The 22,296-nt window shown below is 48.5% G+C and overlaps 1 protein-coding gene across 1 annotated transcript in view; it reads left to right on the top strand.

The window, feature by feature from the left end:
- Positions 1-22,296, top strand: part of HUNK (hormonally up-regulated Neu-associated kinase) — a 110,625-nt gene that overhangs the window by 24,542 nt on the left and 63,787 nt on the right. The window contains exon 2 of the mRNA XM_042956646.1: positions 20,070-20,362. Within this exon, the coding sequence (XP_042812580.1) occupies positions 20,070-20,362 (293 nt within the window). The remainder of the gene's footprint in view (positions 1-20,069; positions 20,363-22,296) is intronic.

The following is a 22,296-nucleotide window of genomic DNA, read 5'->3' as shown; positions in this document are numbered from 1 at the left end:
CTGGGGTGATGTCGCCGTTTGGGAATTATGTTTTTATTTTTATGTATTTGCTTATTAAAGTTTATTTATTTTGAGAGAGACAGAGACAGCGTGAGGGGGGAGAGGCAGAGAGACAATCCCAAGCAGGCTGCGTGCTGCCAGGCAGAGCCCCATGCGGGGCTCGAACTCACAAACCGTGAGATCATGACTTGAGCAGAAACCACGAGTGGGAGGCTTGATCGATTGACCCAGCCAGGTGCCCCGGGGATTATACTTTTAAAGTGACCGCTGTGGGTAGTAAGATAAGTTTTTATGTTTCTTTGTTACATTGACTTTCCTGATTTAGCTATTTACAATAATCGAATAACCCACTGGGTAACCGGCTTGGGCCTCCAACGCAGATCACATAGCTCTTCTAAATGGCAAGAAGCAGCTTTGCTGTGGGTTGGGAGTCAAATTCAGGTTGCCCCATGTCCCGTCTGGGTGACCTACGTGCAGATTTCTTAATCTGTGTAAACCAAGAGTTTTCCCTCCTACAAAAAGGGAAAATAATAGGGTTTTCTTCATAGGGTTGTGGGAGTCTCAGGGGACAACGTGCAGTAATATGTCCTGTGGAGTCTGGTTTGTCAAGTGCTTGCTGAATGGGACTGGTCCCAAGTTGAGATTTATATGGCTTGGTCACTGTGGTCTACACGTGTGCCTTTTTATTTGTTTTCACACTCCGCAGTTGACAGACAAATGGCAATTGTCCAAATAGCTCATTAATTTTATGCTTATAGATAACTAAACTATGTAAGTTAGATCACTAAATGGATCCCCAGTTGGCTCGATTATTTATAGAGCTTGAGTTATTCAGATAGTCGCCTACATTGATTGATTGATTGATTGATCTGGACCATGGAGACCCATGCCTAATTACAGCATGCATTTTTAATACTATTTATGCTATTAGTTAATATTTTCTTTACGTAATGAGAAAAATGTGTTCAATCTAATGAGATTATCACTCTTGATCTACTTTAAATAGCTATGGTAATGATCAAAGTGTCTAGCTTTTTGTTTGGTTGTTTTGTTTTTTGATGGAGGGGGAGAGGTGAGGTTTGCAACCAGTATATCTTGTCTCCTATAAAAGACACTATTAACATCTTTCCAGCCTGATTTTGACATAACAAAGCTCCATTAATTTTGATGGAAGAAATAGATAATTGGCACTTGACCCAAATTCACAGTAGGGACCCAGTAGCATAGGAAATCACAAACTAAGAACAATACCCCCAATCACAGGAACCCCTCTGTGAAAAATAAAAAAAGATAGCTCAGAATTTAAAACGTATTTTCAGAGTTAGTGATCACATACTTTTAAGTGGGAAACAAACTTTTGAAGTCTGTGATAGCTCTCTTGAAATGATTCTTTTATTGGACTTGACTATATAAATATTCATGTTGTTGTATGTGTATATCTTATATTGTTTCATTAGTTACTTTTTTTGCCATTGGAGTAAAAAAAAATGTTTGCTAGGTACTGAAAATAGTATTGAGGTGAAGATTATTTTAATTATTGGCCAGATTAACTTATTCTTGCCAAAAAAATAACCACCTTTACAAGGAGGCAGTTGACTGAATAATGGGTAAAAACGTCTACACTTTTTACAAGAGTTCTGAACATCGATGGCCTGGATAGAATCAGAATAATTGTGTTCCAGTCTGGGAATTGCCACATTGTGTCACCCTGGGCAAGTCCCCACACCTCTATTAAATACGGTTTACCCCTCTCACTAACAGAAACAAAACGGAACTCCCAATCCTTTCTTAAACAGTCACATTTTCAGAGGGATCGGCTAAGAGAAATGCACTTTCACAAATGAGAGAGGATTTAGAGAAAATACGAGAAAGGTTTTAGGGAAACTCTAAGATTGTATCTAATGGGATGAACACTATTAAGTCATGACACAATTTAAGAACACTAGACAATAGCAACAGAAAATACAGCCCCTTTGGGGATGGGTGTGACTTTCTCATCTAACAGTTGCAGTTACTGCCAGAGGTTTAAAGACCTCTTGAAGGAGCCAATTCTGTTTCTTCCTAAATGGTCTTGAGCACCCCCGCCCCGTGCCTGGAAGCTAAGCAATTAGTCCTAGTCTAGAGTGTTCAAGTCATGACTGTTCACTGCAAAGGGCTTGGTATTTTTTTTTTAAGGTTCAAATATTGAAATTCTGGCAGATTTTTGACATGGATTTGCTTCAGGAGATCTTTTTGGTTCTACTTTTGCAGCCCCTTTCTGTCTCTGCTTTTTGTTTTTTTTTTTTTTTTTTTTTTTTTTTGCTAAACTTTAAATGGACCAGTGGTAAAGAGTGCGAAGCATATTTATCTGATGTTTCCTAAACCTTTTGCATTACTAAAAGCAGCCAGAAAAGAAAAGAAAAAGAAGAAAAGACCGCTGTGACAAATGCAGATGAAAAGATGTCGGCCTCCTTTTCCAAAGATAAGCAGGAAGTGGATGTACAAAGGCGAAGTTAAGATGTACAAGATATGCCTGTTTCTAGTAAAGTTAATGACTTAAAGTAATCAGCGTCTTGAAACTCATTAGCAGGGAAAACAGGTGACAGAGATAGAAAGAAGCTGCAAGCACTGTGATTGTTGGACTTGAGTTTACTCAAATCGCATTGCCTCCACTTGGGAGTGGAGGTGTCTCCTTTAGATTCGTGACTGCCTTTCTTATTGCTAAAATTTGTGAGAAGTTTGGCTGGGAGTTGTTTCCCCCTAAAATTCATGTTGGAGTCTTAACCACCAGCAACTCAGAAAGTGACTATGTTTGGATATGGGATCTTTAAAAAAAAAAGTTTTTTTTAACGTTTATTTATTTTTGAGAGGGAGGGGGAGAAAGGGAGAACGAGTGGAGGAGGGGCAGAGAGAGAGGGAGACACAGAATCTAAAGCAGGCTCCGGGCTCTGAGCTGTCAGCACAGAGCCTGATGCAGGGCTTGAACTCGTGAACCTCGAGATCATGACCTGAGCTGGAGTCGGACGCTTAACTGACTGAGACACCCAGGCGCCCCTGAATATGGGATCTTTAAAGAGGTAATTACTTTTAAATGAAGCCTTTAGGGTGGGCCCTAATGCGGTCAGACTGGTGTCCTTATAGGAGGAAATTGGGACGCACACAGGCACCGAGGGAAGACCAAGTGCGGACTCAGGTGTAGGGCAGCCATCTACAAGCCAAGGAACGAGGCCACAGAGGAAACCTGTTGACACTTTTCATCTCAGACTTCTGGCCTCTGGGACTGTGAGAAAATAAATTTCTGTTGTTTAAGCAGTTACGTTATGGCAGCCTTTGCAAACGAAGACACTGGGACGTGTTTATTAAAATGATGGAAAGCACAGTCTGTGTTTGAAGAAAGAAAAGAGAATCAAGCGCTCGAGCGTTCTGGTTTCACCCAGGCCCTCTCCCTGCAGCCCTCACCACCCTGTGCCCACGTGCGTGCTAACACGCACACGCCTCCCACCGAGTTCCCTGGTTATCTGCTTGTGAATTCCTCGCCCTTCCCGAGAGCCATGATCTGCCTGTCAGTGGACGCAGAGCATTCAGTATTCCCAGTGAGTAGAAGGGAGGCCAGGAGGATTTATGGTGTCATTGCAGGAACACAAATTCCGCTTTCATACAGACTGACACCGTAAATGCACACGTATAAATCAGAGCAGAGTGGGGAAGCAAAGCCCTAGCTTTCCCTTTCTGATGAGCACAGGCACCGGGGCCAGCCCTGACATGCAGCGTGTGATTTCAGTGGAGGGGAAGGAAGCCTTGTGAGCACGTGGCGTGGGGAAACCATCTGCAGATGGTTATTGAAGACCTCGTCTGAAAGGGCTCGCTCCGGTCCCAGGCGCAGGAGACGGGAGGGCCGATAAGGATTCCTGTGCTCAGCTCATGCATAGCTGTCATTTCGACTCCCCTTTCCTGGAACCACCACATCTCTCCCTCCCCCGGACCTTTGCCCTCCCCCACTTTGTAGGGGGCGGGGTGCTGCTGAAAGTCTTTTCCACCTGGAGCAGCCCATCCCTCCAGGTTTCCGTGAGATAGCCCTCTGTCGCCGAGCGGTACTGGCTTTTCTTTTCTTGCCCCGTTAGCACTCTCTGCAGAGAGCAGTGATATCCCACCCTGCTGTGTGGTCCGCTGTGTTTGCTCAGTTTTAACGACAGCTCGTGAATGGTTACCGTGTACCGAGCACATGACTGTGACAGAAGATGGTGGCCGTTATTACCCCCAGTTTACTGACGAACAGTCTGAGGTCTATTGACGTTAGGTTTGTTTTTTGTTTTGTTTTGTCCGGGATTTCTCAGTTCTGGGCTGCTGCCTTGGTTTTGTTCCGAGAGGCACAGTTTCATCCTCATTGCAAATTTGTGTGATTGGTAATCTACACAGTTGGTAGAGGAGACGGTGGAGCATTTCTTCACACATTCATTCATTCACCAGATTTTTGTTGTTCTTGTTGTGTGCTGTGTCTCAGGCAGGCAGTGTGCTGCTTCTGGAGCTCAGAGGGTTAAATGACTTTGCCAGAGCCATGGGGTCAGGGCAGCACTGGCCACTGGCCACATGTAGCTGCTGAACACCGGAAATGTACCTGATCTAAACTGAGATGTGCTCTGCGTGTAAAACACACGTCAGACTTTGCAAAGACAACGTAAAGTATCTCGTTAACAATTACAGTAGCCACGATCAGTTTGTTCTCTGCAGTTAAGAGTCTGTTTTCTGGTTTGTTGCTTTTTTTCTTTGTCTGTCTTGTTTCTTAAATTCCACGTATGAGATCATGTGGTATTTGTCTCTGACTGACTTATTTCACTTAGCATTGTACCCTCTACGTCCATCCATACTGGTGCAAATGGCAAGATTGCATTTTTTTTATGGCTGAATAATATTCCATTGTCTGTATATACACCACATCTTTATCCATTCGTGTATCGATAGACACTTGGGTTGCCCCTATAATTGGGCGATTGTAAGTAATGCTGCTGTAAACCTAGGGGTGCATATATCCTTTTGAACTAGTGTTTTTGCATTCTTGGGGTAAATACCCAGTAGTAGAATTACTGGGTCATATGGCAGCTCTATTTTTAACTTTTTGACGAACCTTCATACTGTTTTCCGTAGTGGCTGTACCAGTTTTTCATTCCCACCAGCAGAGCACAAGAGTTCCTTCTTCTCCGCATCCTCACCAACACTTGTTGTTTCTTGTGTTTTTCATTTTAGCCATTCTGACAGATGTGAGGTAATATTTCGTGGTGGTTTTGATTTGTGTTTCCCTGATGATCAGCGATGTTGTGCATCTTCTGACGTGTCTGCTGGCCATCTGGATGTCTTCTTTGGAGAAACATCTGTTCGTGTCTTCTGCCGTCCATGTTTTCATTGGATTGTTTGTTTTTGCTGGTGTTGAGTTGTGTAAGTTTGTTATGTATTTTGGATACGAACCCTTTATCGGATATGTCACTTGCACAGTTTCGTTGATTGTTTCCTTCATTGTGCAGGATGTTGTCCTAATAGTTTATTTTTGCTTTTGTTCCCCTTGCCTTAGGAAGCACATCTGGAAAAATGTTGCTATAGCCGATGTCAGAGAAATTACTGCCTGCCCTCTCTTCTAGGACTCTTATGGTTTCAGGTCTCGCATTGGGGCCTTGATCCGTTTTGAGTTTATTTTCGCGTGTGGTGTAAGAAAGTGGTTCCATTTCATTTTTCTGCACGTAGCTGCCCAGTTTTCCCAGCACCACTTTTTGAAGAGACTGGCAGTTTCAGTTTTGCAAGATGAAAAGTGTTCTGGAGATGGATGATGGTGATGTCTGCACAACAAATATGAGCATACTTAATGACACTGAACTACATACTTAATAATGGCTTATTTTCTGGTAGGCGTCTTATCAAAATAAATAATAGAAGAGAACAACCAAGACCTTAAGGACTCACTGTGGTCTCACTGTGTCTCACTGTGACTATTATGTGAAAATATTGGACTGAAAGTGGCTGGGTCAGTGAAAGTTGGTAGGAACATTTTATTCCAAATGTTCAAAAAAAAAAAAAAAAGAGGAGAAAGTAAGGAGGGGCTGGTGCCAGATCAAGAAGGATTTTTCAATTTCTCATTAAGGAATCAAGTTTATTTTAAAGGTCTCTGAACACAGCAGATGATCATAACCATTCTTGGAAAGAAAACTCTAATGCCTCAATGTAGAGAAGGGGGCAGCCCAGAAAGAGTGCATGGAAGCCCTTAGAAGGCTGGCCAGACCAGTAGACATGGCAGGGAAGGAACCTTCTAGAAGACTTGGTGACTGGTTGCTGGGAAAGGAGGCAGGGGAAGAGTCAACTGCTCAGGCAACAAATGAGGATGATGATGGCCTCCGTGACAGGAGCACAGAGAACAGTGACAAGTGTGATTTTGGAGAGGCTGGTCAGGGAGGGCTGGGGGGCAGGCTGTCCACACAGGCAGTAGGAAGGATGCTCTTCTCGGCACATTGACAGCGATCGTTGGCCGGGGATAGTCATGCCGAACCAACCCCGTTATCTTTTGGATTCATGTATCTATTTGCTTTTAGATGATGTAATTTGAGGCTTTCTCTCCACTGTCACCAACTTATATTCTGCGTAATTAAAAACGGGGCCAAACTGGAAGAGAAATGCAGCAGAAAGGGGATGCTGGGGGATCAGAGTCGAAGGGTATTTGAGACAATTGGGTATTTTTAGTTTTTTAACCTAGGTATTCATCGATTCAATACATTTGGCCTTTCAGGAGCCAGGCATGCTGGGGAATGCCAAGATGAATTATATGCGGTGTCAAAAAACTTATAATCTGTTCCTGAGCTGGGCCTTTTGACCATTTTCCAAAACCAAGGAGAAGTGATTTTAACACGACCTGTTTTTGTTTTTGTTTTAATGTTCATTTATTTTTGAGAGAGAGACAGAATGTAAATGGGGGAGGGGCAGAGAGAGAGAGGGAGACACAGAATCCAAAGCAGGCTCAAGGCTCTGAGCTGTCAGCACAGAGCCCGACGTGGGGCTTGAACCCATGAACCGCAAGATCATGAGCCAAAGTTGGATGCTTGACCAACTGAGCCACACAGGTGCCCCCCAGCACTACCTGTTTTAATTCCTACTTCATCTCCCTTTAAGATTCCTGAGTTGTGGGGAACTCTGGGCATGGAATTCGGGGTCACTTTTATCCTGTGGATGATAACTCTGTTTTGATGACAAAGAAGCATGTGCATTCTGTCTACATAGATGGGCTTTTGATAAGCGTTCCAGTTGTGCAGCTACTGCTCACATGGGTACGCAGCTGCCCCAGTGCACCTTGCCATCTGAAAATTCTCCAGTTTGCCTTTTTCCTTCCTTGCAGGAACCCAGTTTCTGGTTTTCCCACCAGGAGGATGTTTCTAGGGCGTCGGGACGTGATTTGCTTTCCGAACTGGAGCTGGAGCCTGGGCACAGAGAATCCCGGTGACAGTGGCTCCAGAGCCCCGCGGGGTAGGCGTGCCTGGCGAGCTGACTTTGTTTCTTTTCTTCAGCCAGAGTTCAGCTCTTTACCCGTACCCGGCGCCGGGTTCTGTTAGGGTTGCCAAATCAGTCCTAATGAGCTCTGTTGTTTAAATTGGGGACGGAAACTTTTTCCCCCTCATTTACAAGAAGACAGATTTTAGTGCACAGCAGCGGGAGGGTGGCCGGTGGGGAGCCAGGGGTCAGGAGCTGTCGCGCTCCACTGCATAAAGAGCAGCAATTAATGGGCCCCTATAAAAGACAGCGATGTGTGTTTGCTGTCTAGCACCGTCTCTCTGTGAATTGGAGCAACCCTGAAATTAATTATAAAGCCGGCAAAGGATGTTTTCTGCTTTCTGTTAAATAAGTATCCTCCACACAGGCGCACGTTCCGCTCGGATGCATTTACGCGTATCGTTTTCCTGGGAAGAAGGCGTGAAACCCGTTTATTTTCAGAATTTCCCACTGGGTCATGCTAATCACCACAGTTTTCAGCCTTTTTACATCCACTCAGGCTTGGGCTGGAGCCTGGAGCCTCAGAGCCCTCTGTCCCTTGTCATTTTTTTCATGGCTTTCGGGGCAGCCCCTCCAGCTGCCCGATTGGCTTCGTCCAGCAGTGCCACCCAGACTTGACTGTCCTAATGCGATTTACAAAGTAAGCCGCTCTGTTATTACTAATCACTTTCGTGAAGGTTCTGTATTACTCTGCTAGAGCCACTGTAACAAAATGCCACAGGCAGGGGCCTTAAACAGCAGACACTTATTCCCTCCCAGTTCTGGAGGCTGGAAGTCCAAGATCAAGGTGCTGGCAGGTTTGGTTTCACCCTAGGCCTGTTTGGCTTGCAGACATCTGCCTTCTCTCTGTGCCCTCACCTGGCCTTTTTTCTCTGTGCTTGTGAACCCCTGGTGTCTCTCCTCCTCCTCCCCCTCCCCCCTCCTCCTCCTCCTCTACCCCTCCTCCTCCTCCCCTCTTCCTCCTCCTCCTCCCCTCCCCCCTCCCCCCTCCTCCTCCCCTCCTCCTCCCCCTCCCCCTCCTCCCCTCTCCTCCTCCCCTCTCCTCCTCCCCTCTCCTCCTCCCCTCTCCTCCTCCCCTCTCCTCCTCCCCTCTCCTCCTCCCCTCCTCCCCCTCCTCCCCCTCCTCCTCCCCCTCCTCCTCCCCCTCCCCCCCTCCCCCCCTCCTCCTCCCCTCCTCCTCCTCCCTCTTCCTCCCCCTCCTCCCTCCTCCTCCTTTTTTTTTTGAGAGAGAGAGGGCACAAGTGAGTGAGGGGCAGAGAGAGAGAGAGAAGCGGGGCTTGTGTTCATCCAATGCAGGGCTCAAACACACGAACCATGAGATCATGACCAGAGCCAAAGTCAGATGCTTAATGACTGAGCCTCCCGGGCAGCCTCTTCCTCTTCTTATAAGGACACCAGTCCTGTTGGATTAGGGCTCCACTCCTATTTTCTCGTTCACTTATCATTACCTCTGTAAAGGCCCTGTCCCTTTAGAGTCACATGAGGTTAGGCCTTCAACAAATGAATTTGGCAGGGAGACACGATTCAGTCTGTAACAGATTCTGGTAGTTTTAATAGGATCTTTTTCTTCCAACTGCAACTTGTCATCATTCATTCATTCAGTCATTCATTCAAGAAATGCTGGAGTGCTGTCTATGTGCCAGAGACTATTCTGGATGCTGAGAACGTGTCTGTGAAGGAGACAGAGGACGTGCCTTCCTTTCTGGAGCTTTCAAGGGCCAGGCAGATTCCACATGCTGTCAGTGAGCTGGGTAGGATTTAAGGGGTGACCAGGGCTAAGGGGGGAGAATGGGCCGGAGGAAGGGGATTGTCAGTGGCAGCTGGCTGTGGCTGTAAACAGGTGAATCAGGGAAGCGTCTCTGGGAGGGGACATTTCAGCAAAGTCGTGGAGGCGAAGGGGTCAGCATGTGGCCCCAGCTGGGAATACACCTGTCGCATCTGAAGAGCTAGGAGGCGGTGGGTGAGCTGAGGGAACAGGAGGGAGGCCGGGGGGAGGCGAGGTCAGAGAGCGAGCTGGCTGCCTGATGGGGACCCGCGGGCATCCTTGGCTCTTTGGCTCCTTCCTCTAGGAGAAGCGGGGGTTGGTCCTGGATTTGGGGGAGCTTTCCTGTTCCCCCAGACTAGTTGCTCTCGAGAAGGTGACAGATGGGAGACAAGTTTGGGGGGGGAGAGAGGCTAGCAGGCAGGTGCACAGGCCAGAGTTAGGTGTTGGGCTGACGTTGTAGGGTGGCACAGGGGGGTGGCTGGCGAAAGTGACGGCTCTTCTGGGCTGGAATGCCACGCTTTAACGCTGGTTGTGGCGCCTCTCCAGGGTTCTCCCTGGTGACTTCTCCATACTCAGCCAGACGCTGAGGAAGCCAGAAAGGGCTTTATGGAGTAGGGTGGTGGGACGGTTCCAGTCCACGCTGGAGCAGGGGATGTCAGCCCACTGCCTTTAGCTTGGCAGCCGCCCAGGCTTTCATTTTCTCTCTCTGACTCACCCAGAAAGGGCCACTAGGGATACTCTGTTCAGCGTCCTCTGATCTGCTTTCGTTGCCATTTAATCTAAGTCATATGGCTTCTGTCCTGGCTGCAGTGGCATCCACAAGTCACACAGGTAATGGCGGCAGCCGTCTGTCCTCCCTCCCTCCCTCCCTCCCTCCTTCCCTCCCTCCTTCCCTCCCTCCTTCTTCCCTTAACCTGCACACACATCGGCCGTGTCGTTACTCTGGTCCATGTTTATTGAGCTCCTGTGTTCCTGACGCCGTGCCAGACATTGGGCCTGCAAGGGCAAGCCACCGTTTGAGGTGACAGTGGGGCTGGGGCCAAGAAGGAGGTTCTAGAAGAGGGCTCCAAGAACAGGATGAGGCTTGGAAAAAGGTGCAAGGGGTCCAGCAGGGCTGATCCCAGAGTCTGGGAAGGGGGCCTGGAGGGGGAGAATGTTGTGCTGCAAAGGAGCGACGGCCTGTTAAGAGACAGAGGAAGGGGACTGTGAGTGCCCGGTGGGGGCAGAGTGCGGGGGCACGGCCAGAATCAGGTGGGTCTGGGAAGCCTCTCAGAGAAGGTGACATTTCCCCAAGGTGGGGGAGTCTGTGTCTCTGCATCAGTCACACAGAAGCTGAAACACGCCCATAGGTGGCATCACGTCTTATCGTTTTAATGGTTGAAGGGAAGGATTTTGGTCTGCCCGTATCCTAGCTGAGGGCGGGGAGGACTGGCGAGGTTACACCTACCCAAGGCGGGAGTAGAGGTGACCAAGAGGTCACCGTACTGACCACCTGTGGCAGACTGGTGGGACCTTCCTAACTTCCTTCCTTCCCTCCCTTCCTTCCTTCCTTCCTTCCTTCCTTCCTTCCTTCCTTCCTTCCTTCCTTCCCTCCTTCCCTCCTTCCCTCCTTCCTTCCCTCCCCTTCCTTCCTTCCTTCCTTCCTTCCTTCCTTCCTTCTTTCCTTCCTTCCCTCCTTCCTTCCCTCCTTCCCTCCTTCCCTCCTTCCCTCCTTCCCTCCCTCCCTCCCTCCCTCCCTCCCTTCCTCCCTTCCCTTCCTTCCTTCCTTCCTTCCTTCCTTCCTTCCCTTCCTTCCTTCCTTCCCTTCCTTCCCTTCCTTCCCTCCTTCCTTCCCTCCCCTTCCTTCCTTCCTTCCCTCCCTTCCTTCCCTCCCTTCCCTTCCCCTCCCCTCCCTTCCCCTTCCTTCCTTCCTTCCTTCCTTCCTTCCTTCCTTCCTTCCTTCCCTCCCTCCCTCCCTCCTTCCTTCCCTCCCTTCCCTTCCCCTCCCCTTCCCCTTCTCCTTCCTTCCTTCCTTCCCTCCTTCCTTCCCTCCCCTTCCTTCCTTCCTTCCTTCCTTCCTTCCTTCCTTCCTTCCTTCCCTCCCTTCCCTTCCCCTCCCCTCCCTTCCCCTTCCTTCCTTCCTTCCTTCCTTCCTTCCTTCCTTCCTTCCTTCCCTCCCTCCTTCCTTCCTTCCCTCCCTTCCCTTCCCTTCCCCTCCCCTTCCCTCCCCCTTCTTCCCTTCCTTCCTTCCTCTCTCCCTCCTTTCCTCCCCACCTTCCTTCTTTCCTTCCTTCTCTCCCTCCCTTTTTCTCCCTCAAGAGCTCCCCATGAGCCATGTACTGACCTAGAAGCTGGGAACACAAAAGTGAGGAGACCAGATACAACTGCTGCCTTCTGGGAGATTCCAGTGAAGGTGTCCCAAACCGTTAAGTGTGTGTGATGAGCATGACAGCTGGGGAAGCACCCGGTGACCTGAGCCAGTCTGGGGTGGAGGAGGGAGCGGGTCCTGGCCAGGGAAGAGTGCTGTGTGGGAGGGAATTCCAGGCAGGGGTGGGGGGAGGCGACCCAGGAGAGGCGGTGGAGGTGCCCACAGGCAGTCAGGGCTCAGGAAAGAGGCGAGCAGGACATAGGTGTTGGGGGGTGTGAATACACAGCGCGTGGAAGTGGAGGGGCTAGAAGTAGAGGTGGGTGGATGGCATGTTGGTGGCATGGAAGGAGGGAGGAGGCTGGGGGCGGGAGGCTGGGAAGGAGGGAGGAGGGTGGGGGCGGGAGGCTGGGAAGGAGGGAGGAGGCTGGGGGCGGGAGGCTGGGAAGGAGGGAGGAGGCTGGGGGCTGGGGGAGGCTGGGAAGGAGGGAGGAGGCGGGGGGCCGGGGGAGGCTGGGAAGGAGGGAGGAGGCGGGGGTGGGGGTGGGGGGAGGCTGGGAAGGCTGAGCCATGGGGAGAAGCAGGAGGCACTGCTCTGACCTCCTGACTGGTGGTCTGAGGGCCCCAGACCTGCGGTGAGGACCAGGGAGCCGTGGGGCTGGGTGCCTCTGCGTCTTCTTTCTCCTCGTCTCGCACAAAAATGCAGCTCCTAACAGCGATCGCTTCCCGAGGGCTTTCCTGAGCGCTTCCTGAGGGCTTTCCTGAGCGCGGCTGGTGCTCAACACCCTGGGTGGCCTCGCTCATTTCTCCAGCATCCCTGTGAGGTGTGCGTTAGTGGCCCTCCCTGCGTCGTTTTAAAAAGTGAGGACGCTAAGGCTTGGAGAGGTCCAAGCTACCAAGTGGCAGAGACCGGCTTTGGAGTCCAGGCTCCCGGCCCCTGAGCCCGCAGGCCCGGCTGCCAGGCTGCGCCACCCTGTCACCCGCCGCGGTGTGGAAAGCGGCGGAGATCACGCCAGGAACTGTGAGGTCTGGCCCCAGCCCTCGGGGAAGGGACAGGAGCCCTTGGCTCTACCTTTTCATTCTCCTGCAGGATGAGGGAACCCCGTGGTAGTACGTGATGCTTGGATGGTCAGGTGGTCCTCTTGGCTGCCGTAACCAGACCCCACACACTGGGGCCTTAAACAACACACACTTATAGTCTCTCAGCCCCGGAGTCTGGACGTGCAGGATCACGTGCCAGTAGGGTTGGTTTCTGGTGAGACCTCCTCCTTTGTTTGTAGATGGCCGTCCTCCTGCTGTGTCCTCATGTGACCTTTCCCCTGTGCATGTGCAGAGAGAGAGATATCTCTGGTATCTCTTCCTCCTTTTTTTTTTAATGTTTGTTTATTTTTGACACACACACACACGCACACACACACACACATACAGAATCCGAAGCAGGCTCCACGCTCTGAGCTGTCAGCACAGAGCCCAACACGGGCTCAAACCCATGAACTGTGAGATCACGACTTGAGCCGATATCAAGAGTCGGACGCTTACCCAACTGAACCACTCAGGCGCCCCTCTTCATTTTCTTATATGGCCACCAGTCCTGTTGGATTAAGGCCTTACCCTTATCTCATTTAGCCTTAATTACCTCCCTTTTCCCAAATATAGTCACCTTGGGGGTTAGGGCTTCAACATACAAATTTTGCAGCGGGGGAGCACAATTCAGTCCGTAACAGATGGTGATCTTGAACACTCCAAAGGATCTGAGTTATCCCCGAGAAAGAGCCCGAAGACCCGTGTCCCTTCCATAGTGTGTACTTGGCACATGGAACAGTGTCAGATACATTTTAGGTGCTTAATAAATGTTTGCTGAAGAAGGAAAGAGTCTTTTGCGTTTAACGTAAATTATTCATTAAGAGACCAAAGCAGGGCATCTGGGTGGCTCAGTCAGTTAAGCATCCGACTTTGGCTCAGGTCATCATCTTATGGTTTGTGAGTTAGGGCCCTGGGTCGGGCTCTGTGCTGACAGCTCAGAGCCTGGAGCCTGCTTTGGATTCTGTGTCTCCCTCTCTCTCCCCTGCCCCACTCACCCTCTGTCTCTCTCTCTCTCTCTCTCAAAAATAAAAACATTAAAAAAAATTTTTTTTAATTAAAACATAAAAAAGAAACCAAAGCATTCTGGAAGAAAGCTCCTTTTTTTTTTTTTTTTTTTTGGCTAATTTCCATGTAATAAGAAAATTCAGTTGGTCAGGGCCTCTTACTCCCTGTGCCTTCTGATTATCTAAAACATTATGGTATAATAGCACTGTGATTAAAGAAAGGCTGAACTTTCAAAAACACAGCACACACCGTAGAACGGATAAGACGTGGGGGACATACATGTGTGTTTTTGTGGTATTAAAGAGGGGGTCTGTGGTCAGCATTCTTTTTCTTACTCATATGGAAGATCCATTTTATATCTGTCTTTTCATTTTAGAGATTAGACACATGTATGATTCTTGATGTGTTTGAGAGTCATGAATTTTAAAGGCAGTGGAGGGTGATCGGGGATGAAGGGATGAATTTTAAATCCTGTTAACGCTGATCCTATGTAGACAGTCTCAACTAAGTCAATATTTAAAGAAGATGAGAGAAGTAGGCTGATATTAAACCACTGCCTCGGGATTTAAAAGCAGCTCTATTCCAGAGAGTTCGGGACACTGAAATGGGGTTCAGGCTTCTTTTTTAATCTGCCGGGGAGGGAAATGCACTTTTTTTTTTTTTTTCCTGAGCTGAACCAAACTGGAGTGCTTTCCCACCCTCTCTACAGGCTGCTTCCGTGAATGTAGAATGGTAACACTAGTCAGAGCACCAATTTAAGGAGCACTTACTATGTGTCAGACATCGTACTGAGCGCTTTCTGCACATTATCTTAGGTCCCAGCGTGTGCTGCAACGGGGTCGGATGCCTTTGTGCGTCCCTCATTCTGAGTAAAATTCAGTGTTGGATTTTTTTTCTCCTACTACATGCCATTAAGCACGAACTCCTTTCTGTACCTTGTCTTCCTCCTGATGGATTGGGATCCCTATGCTTGTGCTCCTCCCCCTTTTCTGTGTTGGAGGGCAAGCAGGCTCTGTGCTATCAGCACAGAACCCCACTCGGGGCTGGAACTCACGAACAGTGAGATCGTGCTCTGATCCAAAATCAACAGTCTAACACTTAGCCAACTGAGCCACCCGAGCGCCTCAGGAGCTTAGCCATTTAAATTTGCTGATCTTACCCGTCACTGATAGGCATTTTTTTTTTCTTTTTGGTGGGAGCAGGGTGGGGTGGGGAAGAGGGTGGGAGTTGCCATGTTGTGAGAAATGCGATTTCTTAATTAATGAGAGAAGTTGGTGAATAATCTGTTTTCAACCGTGGCTCACGGGAGCCGTGTTAGTTTCGCTCTGATGTTTGCACCACCGCGAGACTCGGCTGCGCGTCTTGGAAACATGGCGTCAATCTTTGAAAACGGAGGCCTTTGTAAATTTCAAGAAGCTTTGCAAGCTTGAGTCTGTTGACGATCTGGAGCTGTTTGATTTACCTTTCACAGCAGAATTGTTTCTCTTGATGTGCTCAGGGTGACATCCAAGCTGCCACGCTCCCTTGACATCACTACCCACCCCCCCCCCTCCCCCCCGCCCCCTTCTCCAAACACACCCTTCCAGTTGGGGTCCTTGGACTTGGTCCTCAGTGAGTCTGCACACATTTAATTTTTACTTTTTTTTTTAAATTTTTTTAACGTTTATTTATTTTGGGGACAGAGAGAGACAGAGCATGAATGGGGGAGGGGCAGAGAGAGAGGGAGACACAGAATCGGAAGCAGGTCCAGGCTCTGAGCCATCAGCCCAGAGCCCGACGCGGGGCTCGAACTCAAGGACCGCGAGATCGTGACCTGAGCTGAAGTCGGACGCTTAACCGACTGAGCCACCCAGGCGCCCCTTAATTTTTACTTTTTAAAACTCGCCTGACTGAAGCAGTTCATCCTTTCAGCTCGAGACCCATCATCATGCCAAGCTTCAACCTTGTAGAATCAGCGTTAGATCTACTCTGCCTGCAAATGTCTGATTACCGTCAAATTAGATGCCTTCCTTTGCTGATCGTTGACTGCCTTTTCCTTAATTTCCCGCTCAGCGTTTCCCATGTTAGTTGTTACAGATGAAGCTGGTTAAACATTCCATTTTCAGTATTATCGAGGCGGGGTTGGTAAGTTTAGGGGGTGGATTAAAGAGCCCAGGGATGAGGTGGTGTGTGGAAATGGAGAGGGGCGTTAATGAGGTGGCTTTCGGGCTCAGGGGTCTTCACCGAGGGGCTCTCAGAAGCCACAGAACGTGGAAACCAAGATACCAAATGACAGTGGGGCACATGTGGTGTGCTGGCTTCCTGGGGCCGTTGTCACAAAGCATCACAAACTCGGGGGCTTAAAACAACAGAAATTGATTCTCTCACAGTTCTGGAGCCTGGAAGTCCCAAATCCGTTTCACTGGACCAAAAAAGCAAGGTGTTGAGGGGGCCGTGCTCCATCCGATGACTCTGGTGGCTGTGGCATTCTTTGGCTTGTGGGCCATCCTCCTTCTTCACGCAGACTTCTCCTCTGTGCGTTCGTGTGAACCCCCCTCCCACCCCTCCTATTTTATAAGGACACTTGTGCTGCCATGTAGGGCCCGCTCAGATGGTCCAGGTTAATCTCATCTCAAAATCCTTCACTTTTTCCAAATAAGGCCATATTCACATGTTCTGGGGATTAGGATTTAAAGTCTTTGGGTGGCCGTTACATAATCGACTACAGGCAATTAAAGAGCTAAGTAAATTATCCTAATAACCATTGTGTGCTCTGTTGAAAAAGGCATATTGTATTACTGCCGGGCTTTCAGACTATTGTTCATTCATAGTACTTTTAAGAATTTCATTGCCAAAGGGTGTCATTTTTAAACCATTGCAAGCAAAGCCACAAGCAAAGACAGAGTCTAATTGTACTTTTCAGCATCGCTCTTTCTCTCCACCCCCACAAGACAGTGGCTATGTTACATGCACGTATGCGCACACATACACGCGTGTATATGTGGTTGTGTATGTCTATGCATATGTACGTGTGTGCACAAGCATGGATGTGCGTATATATGTGTATGTATACTTTTTTTCTTCATCTTTTGGTCACGGGTGAGTACAGTTTTTACAGCTTTCAGTCTAGCATTTACTCGTGGGGGCCAAACTCCAGCCTGAGTATAACTTTTAACCCTCTATGGGAGGATTGCATCCCTATTGGCTGATTGTCTTTCTTAGTTATATCTTTGGATTAAAGACCTGAAGACCCCCCCATCAAAATGGGTGAAGGCACAAACTTCCAGTTATAAGATAAATAAGGCTAGGGATGTCACATGTGGCATGGTGGCTGTCGTTAACGATACCGTATCGTATATCTGCATGTTGCTGACACAGAGCATCTTAAAAGCTTATATCACAGGGGCGCCCGGGTGGCTCAGTTGGCTGAGCCTCCGGCCTCGGCTCAGATCATGAGCTCATGGTTCATGAGTTTGTGAGTTCGAGCCCCGCATCAGGCTCTCTGCTGTCAGCACGCAGCCTGCTTTGGATCCTCTGTCTCCCTCTTTTTCTGTCCCTCCCTCCCTTGCTCTCATTCTCAAAAATAAATGTTAAAAAAAGTTCGTATCACACTCACACACACATACACAAGTTGTAACTATGTGTAGTGATGGATGTTAACTAAATTTTTCGTGGTAATTTTGCGGTATATACGCCACATCAAATCAGTGTATGTTGTATACCTAAAACGACTGTGATGTTGCATGTCAATTTAAAAATTTTACTAAAATATAAATGACACTCTGCTCTCCAGAAGAGATAATAGATTAAGGTATTGGCAGCTATTTTTGCTTCCGTGGTTAAAAATTAAAAAAGGTTCAGTGATTTGCTCCGGCTGGTCCCGCACTGTTTATGCAGTGTTATGCATGATGGGAGGATCGTGGTTCCTGCTTCAAGGGCCGCGTGCTTTGAATGGGGCCTCAGATGGTGGCTATGGTGGGCACAAGAGAAAGAGAGCTGAAGCACCCCCTGGGAGGGAGGTGGGATTTGAGTTAGTGGCTCAAGGACTGGGGTGTCCAATTGGGTGAGGGGGTGGCCTGGGCTCAAGCTCGGAGAGTAACCCAGTGTGTTCAGGAGAGTGAGGAGACTGGCCCCCAGGCCATCCCCGATGCTATGTTATTTATTTATTTATTTATTTATTTATTTATTTACTTACTTACTTACTTACTTACTTATTTAAATAATTTTTTAATGCCTATTTATTTTTGAGAGAGAGAGAGAGAGCGAGTGCATGAGTGGGGAAAGGGCAGAGAGAGAGAGGAAGACACAGAATCAGAATCTGAAGTAGGCTCCAGGCTCTGAGCTGTCAGCACAGAGCCCAGTGTGGGGCTCGAATTCACGAACCGTGAGATCATGACCTGAGCCGAAGTCGGACACTTAGACTCAGCCACCCAGGCGCCCCTGATGCCATTTTAGATAAGGTGTTTCTCCTGGTACAGGGAAGTAGCACTTAGGGTTCTTGTGAATAGTTAGGGAATAACCTTTGCTTGCAATGTCTGACAAGACGGAGAAGCTTGAGTGCTGGGCCGGGGAGTGTGGACCTTGCCCTGCAGACAGCAGTGAGCCCCAAAGAGCTTTAAGCAAGAAATCAGAGTTCCAGACCCATGGATTTTGAGGCAGAGCATAGAGTGACTTTAGGGGGCCAGGAAAAGAGGTAGGACGTTGATGTCATAGTCCAGGTGACTGGACTTTGTTTTAGTTTAGTTTTTTAGGTTTTTTTTTTTTTTTTTTTTTTTTTAATGTTTGTTTTGTTTTGAGAGAGGAGAGGGAGACAGAGCGCGGATGAGCAGGGGAGGGGCAGAGAGGGTGAGAATCCCAAGCAGGCTCCATGCTGTCAGTGCAGATCCCCACATGGGTTTTGATCCCACAAACTGTGAGATCATGGCCTGAGCTGAAATCAAGAGTTGGATGCTTAATCAGCTGAGCCACCCAGGCGCCCCTCATTTAGTTTTTAATCACAAACCTGAGTCAAGAAGTAACATTTGAGCAGCTCACTATAAATATTACCTATCAATCATCTATCAGTCAAGCATTCATTTATTTATTATTTCTTTATTTTGAGAGAGAAAGCAAGCAAGCACAGGGGAGGGGTGGAGAGAAGGAGAGAGAGAATCCCACGCAGGCCCCTCACTGTCAGGGCGGAGCTGGATATGATATCCCCCCCAACTGTGAAATCTTGACCTGAGCCCAGATTGAGAGTCGGATGTTTATCCTACTGGGCCACCCAGGCGCCCCTCAATCATTTATGTTTTTTATCTGTGTCATAACTTGGTACTAATATATGGGGTATATTAGGAAAGTGATAAAGTACAATCACAAAAAAAGGAAATAAACAGAAGTGGAAAACCCACTCTTTTTTGTCCTGCGGGGCGGGGCCCCTGCCTTGAGAGCCTTGCACGGGAATGTCCCTTGCTTTGGGTATGTCCCAAACAACTTTGAGTCACAGAGATGGTCCGTCTGGGGGATAGGAGGCACAGTCCTAAATGAGCCCGACCGGTGGCATGGGAACAGAGGAAGGACAGGTGAGGAGGCATCAGCAGGAGGAAGCGACATGATGTCAGCGGCTGGTCTCCTAGCGAGAGGAGTGAAGACGGGAGAGGGCAAAAACAGGGGTGTGTTTTAGGGCCCGGTGAGCTGGTGAGCAGAGAGGTGAAGCCCACCAAAGGGAAGGGGTGCAGATTTGGCTGGGAAAGACCATCTCCACCCCCGTCCCTCTTTCCCTGCCTTTGCAGGAGGCTGGAGGGTCTGTGCATGTGACACGTTGCTTGTGAGGGCAGTGACCCAGGAGCGGTGTCCTGTGGGCAGCTGAGACACAATTGTGGGCCACCAACTGGCTGCACCCTGACATAGGGGCCAAGAGCTAATGTGAGCCATGACTCGCCAAGGGAAAGAAAAGGATGCTCTTCCGTGGCGGGAGGAAGGAGAGGGCATTGCGTCCTCCACCCGGAACTAAAGACGAGGGCAGATTTGACTCTGTCAGAAGTGGAGGCCTGGGGGAACCCCGCCCCCGGATGGATGATGGCTCAGCCTGAGAGGGAGCCAGGAGAGGCCCTTGGCTGGACTGGAACTTGGCATTTCACGCCGGGGATAACCAAGTTTGACACTGACTCTTCACTGAGCCTTCCAGACCGTCCAAGTTGGCCTAAGTGAATTTCACTCTCTTCCTCAGTAATCGGGTCTGGTTCCTGATGTTACATTTTTGGGTTTTTTTTTCCCCCTGGATGCTATTTTTAGATGAGGGGGTTTCCCCCTGGTACAGAGAAGTAGCTATGTATTTTCCTAGGGTTCTTGTGCCTAGTTAAGGAATAACCTTTGCAGCATCTGACAACAGCCATGTTCTCGGTGTCTCCTCAGGTGGCCATAAAGGTCATTGACAAGAAGAGAGCCAAAAAGGACACTTACGTCACCAAAAACCTTCGGCGAGAGGGGCAGATTCAGCAGATGATCCGCCACCCCAACATCACCCAGCTCCTTGATATCTTGGAGACGGAAAATAGCTACTACCTGGTCATGGAGCTGTGCCCTGGAGGCAACCTGATGCACAAGATCTATGAGAAGAAGCGGCTAGAGGAGTCTGAAGCCCGCAGATACATCCGGCAGCTCATCTCTGCCGTGGAGCACCTGCACCGGGCTGGGGTGGTCCACAGGTAAGGGCCGTGCCACGCTCACGATCACCGACTCTGTGCTGAGCGGACGGCACAGCGGGTCAGTGCGCTCTCGGCAAGGCTGAATTGTTGCAGCACGCTGTGCCCCGTCTCCGGATTTCTGTGTCGGGGGATTGTTTTGTGAGCTGGGTTGGCGCCATCGTGGGGTGGAAAGAGTGACCTCTGAAACCAGAGTGCCGGGGTTTGCATCCTGGCTCTACCCCTCCACAGTTGTGTGACCCTGGGCAAGTAACTTCACCACTCTGAACTTCAGTCTCTTCTTCTGTAAGATGGGAAGAGGAATGATCCTTGCCTCATGGTTGTTGTAAGGGTCCGTGTAGAGAATGCAATGAGTTAATCTATGAAAAGTGCTGAGAACAGTGCTGGGTCCATACATGTAAGTGTTGGCTGCTCGAATCAATGTTAAGGTGGCATGGGATGGTTTTTCAGCTGGTGCTGTGGATGATGCTTTCGTTGTATTTGCTTTACATATGGTAGTAGCTGTTTTATTCAACAGAACTGAATCACCATTTTTTTTTTTTTTTTTTTTTTTTTTTTTTTGAGAGAGAGACAGAGCATGAGCAGGGGAGGGTCATGGAGGGAGAGGGAGCCACAGAATCCGAAGCAGGCTCCAGGCTCCCAAGCTGTCAGCATAGAGCCCGACGCGGGGCTCGAACTCACAAGCCCGTTAGGTCATGACCTGAGTCGAAGTCTGATGCTCAACCAACTGAGCCACCCAGGCGCCCCTTGAATCACCGTTTAAATTGTGAATTTGCTCTTGAAAGTAAGGGGAGTGTCTCACGAGCCAGACTAACCTTGCAAATGATTATGAAAGTCAAACTTTTTTTTTTTTTTTAACAGTCTGTTCCCTCCTGAGGGGGAGCTCCACAAGGAAAAGTGAATGGAAATAGCATGCCTAGCAATGTTGCCGTGGGTGGTGGGGGCCTATTTTTAGTGCTGTATTAAAATACAATGAAAACAAAAGAAAGAAAAATATTTAAAAAGTGCCCTTTTTTACCCCCAAGAAAATGTTGACTTTACCAATAAATTCATACTTCTTCCTTCTTGAAATTATAATCAGTAATTACTCTGGGCTGTTGAGAAAACTTAGGGTCACATTTAATTGATTATCATTTTATTTATTTATTTATAAAAGTTTATTTATTTTGAGAGAGACAGAGACAGTGTGAGCACAGGAGGGGCAGAGAGAGCGGGAGAGAGAGAGAGAGAGAGAGAGAGAGAGAGAGAGAGAGAATATGAATGAATCCCAAGCAGGCTCCACGCTGCCCGGGCAGAGATCGACTTGGGGTTCAGCCTCACAAAACTGTGAGATCATGACCTGAGCCCAAACCAAGAGTCAGACACTTAACCAGCTGAACCACCCAGGTGCCCCATGTTTAAAAATTGTTTTGTATCAAAGTACAATTCACATACCACGAAAGTCACTATTTTAACGTGTACGGTTCAGGCATTTTTAGCATCGTAACAGAATTGTGCAACTCTTGCCACTAATTTTAGAATATTTTCATCCCTCCAAAAAAGAAACCCTGTACCCATCAACAGCCACTCTCCATTCCCGCCTCCTGCCAGCCCCTGGCAACCACTAATCTACTTTCTGTCTGTGGATTTGCCTGCTCTGGACATTTTTTATAAAAGGAAACAAAAGTCTGTGGGGTTGTTTGTACCTTGGTCTATTATGAACAATGCTGCTATGAACACTCATGTGCAAGTTAGAGCATGAACATGTGTTTTCACTTCTTTTGAAGAATTCTGCTTTTAGCAGAGGAACTGCTAGGTTATATGTTAACTCTGCATTTGACCTTTTGAGTAAACACACACATGTGTGTGTGTGTGTGTATCTTTTTTAAGTTTACTTATTTATTTTGAGAGAGAGTGCGTGAGCGTGTGCAAGCGGGAGAAGGGCAGAGATGGGGGGA

Source organism: Panthera tigris, chromosome C2 (genome assembly GCF_018350195.1).
Source record: "Panthera tigris isolate Pti1 chromosome C2, P.tigris_Pti1_mat1.1, whole genome shotgun sequence".
Classification (NCBI taxonomy): Eukaryota; Metazoa; Chordata; class Mammalia; order Carnivora; family Felidae; genus Panthera; species Panthera tigris.
This window is presented reverse-complemented; position numbering and strand designations above follow the sequence as displayed.